This window comes from Octopus sinensis, linkage group LG1 (genome assembly GCF_006345805.1).
Source record: "Octopus sinensis linkage group LG1, ASM634580v1, whole genome shotgun sequence".
NCBI lineage: Eukaryota > Metazoa > Mollusca > Cephalopoda > Octopoda > Octopodidae > Octopus > Octopus sinensis.
In genome coordinates, this window is record NC_042997.1 from 40,733,189 (window position 1) to 40,743,583 (window position 10,395).

Below are 10,395 nucleotides of genomic sequence, written 5' to 3' on the forward strand. Positions count from 1 at the left end.
TACACTGTTGCAAAGCGGACTTCTTAACTACGCACCCATTCCGGCGGCTATATATCATTATTATTATCAATAATATTAATATGCCAATTTGTTCTTTTTTTCACGTACCCGTCGAGTGTGTCACACTTACTTCAAAGAAGAAGTGGGTGGCAAAGCGAGAGAGCGAGGAGGACAGAGAGGAAATAAGAGAGAAAGAGTGAAAGAGACAGTGAATGGTAAAGGCGTTCGTTTTGTGTTTTAAAATGTTTATCATATCGCAAGAAAAATAGATACATACACACATTGTTAAATTAAAAGCGGAAGAGAGGAGGGACACAGATGAAGTGAAAGAGAAAGTGAGAGAGACAGTAGATACATAGATCCAAAGAAAAGTTGACAGCAACTATTGGATGTCACATTCACTTTTCATTGCCACACGAGGATAAAATTAACTCGCAAGTGGCTGAGTACTCCACAGGCATGCATATCATTAACGTAGTTCTCAAGGAGATTCAGCCTCACACAGAATATGACAAGGCTGGCCCATTTGAATTACAGCTACAACTCCTTTGGAAGAAAACGAAAAAAAGATCCTATATAAGGGCAAGAAAATCTTTTTAGTCGTTAGGGTCACTATGGGTGTTAATTTTGTCCTAACAGTGGTATTTATGAGTCTCACAAATCTAGAGGTTAAACCCCCCGGTAAATACCGATGCGCAGGCTGTTGTCAAACTGAGCGAGCAAATACACGACGGAATCAGCATCAGAAAGTTCCTTGACTGCTTGTACTGCTTCTGTGTCGTCGGCATAGCTAGTAAGTGTGGCTAACTGTGTAACTGATGGCATGTCTGAAAGAGCCACCATAAATAGCAGTGGCCCCAATAGAGTTCCCTGAGGAAATCCACCTTCTTTTAATATATCCCTGGAGAGGGCTGTGTTGGCTGCTACAGCCTGATTTTGCCTTTTAAGAATTCTCTGGAGTTTCTGACATATCATCCTATGATAAACTTTATTAAAGCCCTTTGCAAAGTCAAGATATATCACATCTACATTTCCGAATATGGGAAGTTAAAGACGCATGTGAATGAATACATCCATTTACAAATATAAGTATACGTATGCATGTATATATATATGTATAAATGTATGCATGTATGTACATGTATATATATACATATTTATATATATATATATATATATATATATATATATATATAATATATATATATATGCATGTATTTATATATATGTAGGTATTTATATATGTATATGTATATATATATGTATACGTATATATATGAATATATATATATGTATATGTATATATGTATATATATGTATATATATATATGTATATACATGTGTATATATAAGTATATATATATATGTATATATAAGTATATATATATGTATATATAAGTATATGTATATATAAAGATGTATATATATATATATGAATATACATGTATATATCTATATATATGTATATATATATGTATACATCTATATACATATATACACGTATATATACATATATATACATGTGTATATATATATATATATCTATATATATATATCTATCTATGTATATGTATGTATATATATGTATATATTTATAAGTATATAGTTATATATATATGGATATATGTATATATATAAGTATATATATGTATATATATATATATGTATGGCTATATATGTGTATATATGTATGCGGATGTGTATATCTGAAGAATCTACTAGAGTAGAAGCAAGCGCATGTATGTGTGTATGTGTATATTTGCTATATTTATGTATATGCATGTGTGTATATATTTGTGTGTATAGACATGCATGTGTATATACATGTATTTGTATGTATAGATATGTGTGTATGTACATGTGTGTATGTATATGTGTGTATATGTATATGTCGGTATGTATGTATATATATATATATATATATATACATATATACATGTGTGTATATATATCTGTATGTATATGTATATGGTTGTGTATATACATATATGTGTATGTTTGTATATACATATATGAAGTATTATATTATCTAGTAGTATCTAGTGTATATTGTCTAATACATATTTTCCTAATTGTCAAATGTTTTTGTAAAAGCAAATGTCTTTGATTCAATTATAATAATGGAATTCATGGAAGCTACATGAATCACCGTGATGCGTCACTTGAAAGTTAACAGAGTTTATGGAAATTTTGAATCTATGCTACAAATGCGCACGTGTTATCTCATTACTTAATTTTTTTCTAAATGTTAAAATTTCAATGAATGCAAATGTACAGAGAGATTGGCGACGATAAACTAAAATTTCTTTTATGCTATAATTATTTTCACTTCGTTTTCATTTCAGTCTGACACAAGGGTTCCTATCGGAAAAGCTTTTGATGTTCTTGTTAAGTTCACCAATACATTGACTATTCCATTGACTGGAGGCCATTTGAATATCGAAGGACCTGGAATGCAAAGAGTGCCTTCAATTAAAATAAAGTAAGCGGAAAGATTAAATTCAATTTTGAACAGAGAGTTTGAATGTATTGTTTATGTATTTCAGAAATATATATTGGATTCAAGTTTTGACACAAGACCAGTAATTTCGGGAAAGGAGTTAAGTCGATTACATCGACTCCAGATTTCAACTGGTATGCCAGCGCAGCCTTCACTGGCTTCTGTGCCGGTGGCACGTAAAAAGCACCAACCGATCGTGGCCGCTGCCAGCTTCCCCTGGCACCTGTGCCGGGGGAACGTAAAAAGCACGCACTACACTCACAGAGTGGTTGGCGTTAGGAAGGACATCCAGCAATAGAAACACTGCCAGATCAGACTGGAGCCTGGTGCAGCCTCCTGGCTCCCCAGACCCCGGTCGAACCGTCCAACCCGTGCTAGCACGGAAAACGGACGTTAAACGATGATGATGATGATGATGATGATGATGATGATGATTTATTTTATCGACATCGAAAGGATGAAAAGCAAAGTTGACTTCGGCAGAATTTGAACTCAGAACATAAAGACGGACGATATGCCGCTAAGCATTTTGCTCAGCTTGTTAACGATTCTACCGGCTTTCCACTTTATTTTGCAAGAATACATATTAAATAAACAGAAATCAAATAATAATCCGAATATTTTGTATGCGTAAATTATGGCTTTATGTATATAGATAGATGATATTAGGATGGTATGATGTTGAAGAGTACCCCAATCGAATCAACCCATTTCAAACAAAAATTATATCAGGTCGCATATCTCGTTGTCAGCGAGTTTACCACATCACCATCAAGTCTGTAGTAGTGATGGTGATGTTATTGTGTTCGTGGTAGTGGTGGTGGTGGTGGTAGCAGCAACAGCTAGACGAAGAGAATAAATTATTACTTAGAACCTCTGACCGGATCTGTGGTGGAGAAGAGCATCCCACATCTTCCCAGACCACTTACTCACAGACTCCTTGGTGTTGATGAATGACACTGTGGATGAGGAGATTTCGTTAGTCTCCACTTCCAGTGTGGCCATCTGTGTAGCTATGATTGATGGTGCTATGAAAGCAGAAGTAGCCCCACCAGCAGAGACAGTTTTCACTTCAAAAGCTTACTAATGTTACCACTTAAGCTGATATTTGCCACAGCCTTTTTTATTGCTTTTCTTCTGGTTACACGACCTTCAAATATACTTTGTTGCCATGACCATATGGACTGTATCTTCTGTTTTACATAGCCAATATATCTGACCTCTAAGGCGGTGACATGACAGAGTCGCTACTGCGCCAGGAAAATGCTTAGAGCCATTTCTTACGACTTTACGTTCTGAATTCAAATACCGCCGGGGTAGACTTTAACTTTCATCCTTTAGGGGTCGACAAAATAAGTATCAGTTGAACACTGGCTTGATGTAATCACCTTATCTCCTCCTCCCGAATTTGCTAGCCTCGTGCCAAAATTTGAAATCACTATAACTGCCCTCTTATACTTTCCTATAATTTCTCATAACTCTTGCATAGCTGTTTGATCTTCGGAGGACATTAGGATCTGTATGTTCATGCAGAGCCTAGTCAAGGGTCCGTACTATTGTATGTCGCTTTTGTTCTAACTATCTGCTTCCAGTTGGCACGAAGATAACAAAGAATCAAGTGTCAAAGTTGGCAACGAAATCTTCGATCTTCATCCTCGTGTTTTTCTTGCCCATTCACTAACATTCTGTATTCATGCGTGTAGCACATAACCTATGCCTGTCGTTGTATCTCACCCTTAGTTTTAAGTATCAAAAACAAACTTCTATATAATCATTACGGTTCGAAGAAGCACACAACAAGTAACACATAGACTACAGTACCTCCCAACTCCACTTTCGAGAGCATATAGAAACCCAATCTGTATTTTCCCAAACCAAATGTCTGTCACTTTCTTCCTTGTCATTTCTTGTATAAATTTTACGAGCAAGAAGATACTGTCTTTTGTGATGTATTCTGTAACACTTTCTTTAATTTTGAGTTGGCACATACCGCACTCTTTACTGCTAGTTGCGCTAACACAGGAATTTCATATTGTCTCGCTTGTATAACATTAACAGTGGCTTGCTTTTGTTTTCTTATGCATATTCTTTAGCTTTTAAGTGTGTTTTGGACAGCTATTTTGATTTTCTAAATCACCAACCATCTTTAACATTTTTGTTGAGGAGAAAGTATTTTGCTTTGGTTTCCATAGTAAACACTACCTCAGATTTCTTAAATGTGAAGTCAGTTTACCAATAAAACTGATAGATAAATAAATACATACATACGTACGTATGTATGTATGTATGTATGTATGTATGTATGTATGTATGTATGTACATGTATATGTGAGTGTGTATGTTCATATATATGTTTCGTGAATGCAGATACGTATACATTTATCATAGAATAAATCAGAATATTCGAGACAATTGCTGGTATCTGTCATCTATTTCTATGTTTTGTGCTTTTGTTGTTGTTGCTGGTGTTCGTCCTTCTTGCTCTTTTTTCTTCTTCTTCTTCTTCTTCGTGTTCTTCGCTTCCTCATCCTTGAATTATTTTCTTTCTTGTTTTGTCCTTTCTTGATGTCATTCTTCGCTGACATTTAAATCTTCTGCGAGTGTTTCGCTTCTGTCGTTGACATTATATTTAACTTCTGTTGTCAGACAATTATTCGATAGGCATATGTTGTTTTACCATTAACATCAGATTAATGATGTCAAACCAATCAATTGGTTTCTGCTCGGCGCTGGTTATCGTTAAATTTCGCTTGTGTAAAATATTGTGTACACAATATATGTGTGTGTGTGTGTGTGTGTGTGTGTGTGTGTGTGTGTGTGTATGGATATTCATGTTTGCGGATGTGTGTTTGTGTGATCAGTGTCTGTGCGGGATTTTTCATGTTCAAGCATCTTATACGGTAACCATTCGTTAAAATACTTAATATCACGGGCTACAACTTCTAATCTCAGCAATAATATTCAGTTTTCTTCCCAATATGCATCTCTTTCCTTCGTTCATTTCCCCTCTCTCTTTCTCTATCTATCTTCCTCTTTCTCTCTCTTTTACCCCTTATTTACACTTATTTCATTTTCGTTTTTCTCGGTCCCCACTTTTCTCCTTACTCGTAGTTTTTCAATACCTTTCTCTATTTTTCCAGATTTTCTTCATTCATTGCTTCATTTTCGTCCTTCTTAACTACCCATCAACATCGCTCTTAGCCTCTCTCTTCATTTCTCTTTCTTTCTCTCTCTCTCTCTCTCTCTCTCTTTCCCTCTCTCCTTCTCCCACTTTCCCCCGCTCTCCTATTTTTCCTGTATATTTATCTCACACTTGCACTTTCTTCCTCAGAAACACATTCTTCATCTCTACCTCTCTCTCTCGTTTGGCTTTCTCTATATATTTCCTTCTTAAGCTTCTCACACTTTATCTGATAATATTTAATGTTCTATTCCTAATCTCTAACAATAAGGAAATTAAGGCTGGCCACTTTATAATCTATACTACATTATTGTATTTCGCGTGACATTTCCGTATGGAGGCATAAAGGTTATAACCCGAAACAAAGCTTACGTCTTCATCTTCATTCTTTCCTTCTAACATACTACCGACATCATTCATATCCCTATCATCGAAATGTGGTTGATATCTCTGAAAACTGTTAGCTTGTTTAGTTCATGTGTCATACTTAACCCGAACGCACTTAACACTGGTTTCGCAGTTTTCGCAGTTAAGAGATGTTGATTAACACGAGATAATGCTATTTAACAAGTAAGAGATAAATTCTCATTGATTAGAGATCACGACTTGGTTTAATTTTAAGCTAAACTTATATCACCGTTAGCTGAGAAGCTTTGAGAAAATGCAAAACCGATAAAATCAATCTTCATTCTCTCTAACTCGTTCAGTTTATTCTGAACCTCATAGAGTTTAGCTTCTGATGAGCTGAGTTAGCGATACAGTTTCACTTCGTAGTCATAACAATTTAGCTTTATCAACATTATTAATGGTCTTCAGAATACACTACATGCTAAAGAACTTCATTTTCTTTCCTCAGTTAGTCTTTGTGTATCGTCCGCTGGTCTGGATATTAATTTCAATCGTTGGCACAAGCCCAGCAAATTCGGGCGAAGGGGTTAAGTTGATTACATCGACCCCAGTTGCTGTTTGTTCCTTCTCGAGCCATGCCTGGCTCATAAGGGCCGGTTTCCCGGTTTCCTTGGCGTATAGGTTCCCCACCTGAACGGGACGCCGGTCCGTCGCAGGTGAGCTGCAAGATGCAGGTGGAAAGAGTGAGAGAAAGTTGTGGCGAAGGAGTCAGCGATCCCTCGACCACGAATCCGCTGCTCTAACCACTAGGCCAGTGCTCAACTGGTACTTATTTTATCGACTCCGAAAGGCACAAAAACAAAGTCGACCTCGACAGAATTTGAACGCAGAGCATAAAGACGGGCAAAATGCCGCTAGGCCACCAGGCGTCTTGCCCGGCAGGCAAGGGATTCAACCAGCTTGCCGCCTTACTAGTCTGAATATTGTCTACTTAGTGAATGTAACTGAGTGCTTTTAGCGTATAGGTGCAAACGTGGATATGTGGTAAGAAGCTTGCTTGCCAACCACACGGATCCTGGTGCAGTCCCACTGCGTGGCACCTTGGACGAGCGTCTTCTGCCAGAAGCCCGTTGTGTATATATATATTTATGTGTGTGTGTCTTTGTGTCTGTGTTTTTGTCTCTCTGCACTGTTTGACAAACGATGGTGGGAGAGAATTCAGTCCACATTCAGTACTTGGCTATTAATGAATCGACCATGGAGGAATAAAAGTTGAAGTTGACTTCATTTCAAGAGGAAAAGGTATGCAAACTACTGACAAATCTCACTGACAAATCTCTTATATCCCAAATGTTCGAAGCCACTCTTATGACTTAGTGCCATGATCAATGTTTTCCTTTCATACATTCCTCGCATTCCATCAGACATGTATGTGTATATACGTGTATATGCGCGCGTGCACGTAAAGTATAAGCGAAAACTGATTTCCTTCTTGTGATTCTAATTTTTTTTTTTTTTTTACATTTTCTTCTATTTCCTTTTTAGGAAAGCAATTGCGCCTGGTGAAGAATTCAGAGAAACGGTTCAACTGAAAGCTCGACGTATAGGAAGAAAAGAAGTGATTGCCAATTTCTACTGCAAACAAATTGTGGACATCACAGGTGTCATTGAGGTAGATGTTGTGGAAGAATCAAAAGCCAGTTAAAATTACACCTGGCTGACAAGAATTAATTTTTCTAAGAATTAATACAAATACTATAAATGTTCACTTATGGAGAAATAAAGACATATAAACCTACAACTACATCTTTTATAAATAATATATATATATATATATATATATATATATATATATATATATATATAAATATATTCATTACATATCTATATATATATATATACACTTTGTGTATATATCTATATATATTATCAAATTTATTGGTATATATAGATATAAAAATATGTATATATATAAATATGTAATGAATATATATATATATATATTCATTACATATTTATATATATACATATTTTTATATCTATATATAGCAATGAATTTGATAATATATATAATATATACACAAAGTATATGTATGTGTATATATACATATATATATATATATATAATATATATATATATAATATATATATATATATATATATACACAAATGAATAAATACAATTATATATTTATATTATACATATATGTAATTATACATATCGGCATAAATTTATGAATATTAATATATGCATGTGTGTGTGTGTGTGTGTGTATACATGATATACATATTTGTATGTGTTTATATAAATTACCTAAGTAATAAATGTATTCTAGTTCTTTTGTATATACCTATGTACTTTGGTTTCTGGAGATAAGCTGTGACAACTGTCGTGCTGTTAACGCCTATTGAAGTAGAAACACATTTCCACGACTGTCCTCCTATCTCCAAAATATAAGCCTGTCCTTTTCCTTAATGGTATGTCAGCTTTGGTGAATTCTTGATTATTTTGATACTCGTAAGGCGCTGCTCTCATTTACTACAAGAAGTGGAAAAAATCTTCATAAACCAAGAATTTGTGTTGTGCGGCATTAGATAGAACAGTTTTTAACTTTGTTGCTCATATACTGCCAGTGACATTGCTCAATTTTGATGATGTATACATGCATGCACCCATGCATACATACATATATACATACATTATATTCGTATCTAAATGCATATTTCTGCGTCTATATATATATATATATACAATCAACTAATAAGGGCGAGAAAATTGGATACTAATTTAATAGTACATCCATTTAACACCAAGTGGCTTAGTGCATAAAAACAAAGAATACTATAAATTTTATACATAAATATAAGAGAGTAACCACTATGTGGTCGACTCTAGCACTAAAAATAGTATACGCTAGTAGTCGTGCTAACTTTCATCGGAAACAATTCTTTGTGGCTGAAACCTAGCGGATCTATTTTTAGTGCAAGAGTCGACCACATAGTGGTTACTCTATATATATATATATATATATATATATATATATATATATATATATAAAGTTAATCCAAACATGAAAACACAAAGAGAAAACACAACAGCGCGAGGACGTGGAACAAGTATAGTGTTATTGGACGGTCAGAAAGGTAAGAAAGAATGTGGATTTAACGTTTCGACCGGATTATATTAGGTTGTCCCAAAAGTTCGTAAACACTTGCGAAAATTGAATTTTTACTCGCCAAGTACTAACAAAAACAACAAAAATTATTCCTCAAAATAAAGACCATTATTTTCCAAGACTTTCTACGAACTTTTGGGACAACCTTATATATCACATAAATCAAAAATTATAGATGTTTATAAAATACATGTGTACATCTATAAATTTATTTATAATATATACACAAAAATATTCAAACTTGCATGCACACACTCACTCACACACACGTAGAGTCACACACACACACACACATGTACAACGTTATTTTGCATACAAAACAACGATGTGAGTATAAAATTCACATCATCTTTGACGGATGTTATAAGATGATATCTGAGATGATGATTATGAAAATAATATCAATAGCAATAATAAAATTGGAAGCAAATACAATTCCCATACAATTCCCTTCGGCATGATCATAATATATCTGCTTTAAAATTCACATCAAATTACCACCGCTTATACATATACAATATCTAGCCATTTTGCTCTGTCTGTCTCTCTTTCTCTCTCTGTCTATCTATATGTTTCTTAATATATGTGTGTGTGCGTGTATACGTATATTTATACACACACACACACTCATGAACATACAGAAAATACAAAAAGGTCAGAATAGTGGATATAAATTTCATTCCGATGAAGAATTCCTCACGATGTTAAATGTGTTCGTCTCTGAACTTTTTGCTATACTATTTGCAGATGGGCAAAATCACAAGCTTCCTCAGAGTCTACTGTGTCTGTATATACAAAATAGCAATACACAGATGTACTGGGTTTTTAATATCAACATTATTATAAAAAAAAACATCAAAATAAAGCAAAACAAACTATGTGCTTAGGGCACATACTTCCGTTTGTCTGCACATTGAAACACTCCGATGATGATGATAAAACAATGGTTTCATATCTTGAAACATGGCCAGAAATTTCAGAAAAGGGGGTTAAGTCGATTACAGAAAAGATGAAAGACCAAGTTGACCTCGGAAGAATTTGAATTCAAAACGTAAAGACTGTCGGAATGCCGCTTACCATTTTATCCGGCGTGCTAATGATTCTGCCAGCACGTTACCTAAATAATAATGACAATGATGATTATAATAATAATAATAATAATAATAATAATAATAATAATAATAATAATA

At 34.4% G+C, this 10,395-nt stretch overlaps 1 protein-coding gene across 3 annotated transcripts in view; it reads left to right on the forward strand.

Annotated features, from left to right (window-relative positions):
• Positions 1–7,830, forward strand: part of LOC115212385 (protein-glutamine gamma-glutamyltransferase K) — a 427,663-nt gene extending 419,833 nt beyond the window's left edge. For all 3 annotated transcript variants that reach the window (XM_029781270.2, XM_029781286.2, XM_029781278.2), the window contains 2 exons: positions 2,346–2,482; positions 7,575–7,830. In XM_029781270.2, the coding sequence (XP_029637130.1) occupies positions 2,346–2,482; positions 7,575–7,734 (297 nt within the window). In that variant the 3' untranslated portion in view covers positions 7,735–7,830. The remainder of the gene's footprint in view (positions 1–2,345; positions 2,483–7,574) is intronic.
• The last annotated feature ends 2,565 nt before the right edge of the window (positions 7,831–10,395 follow it).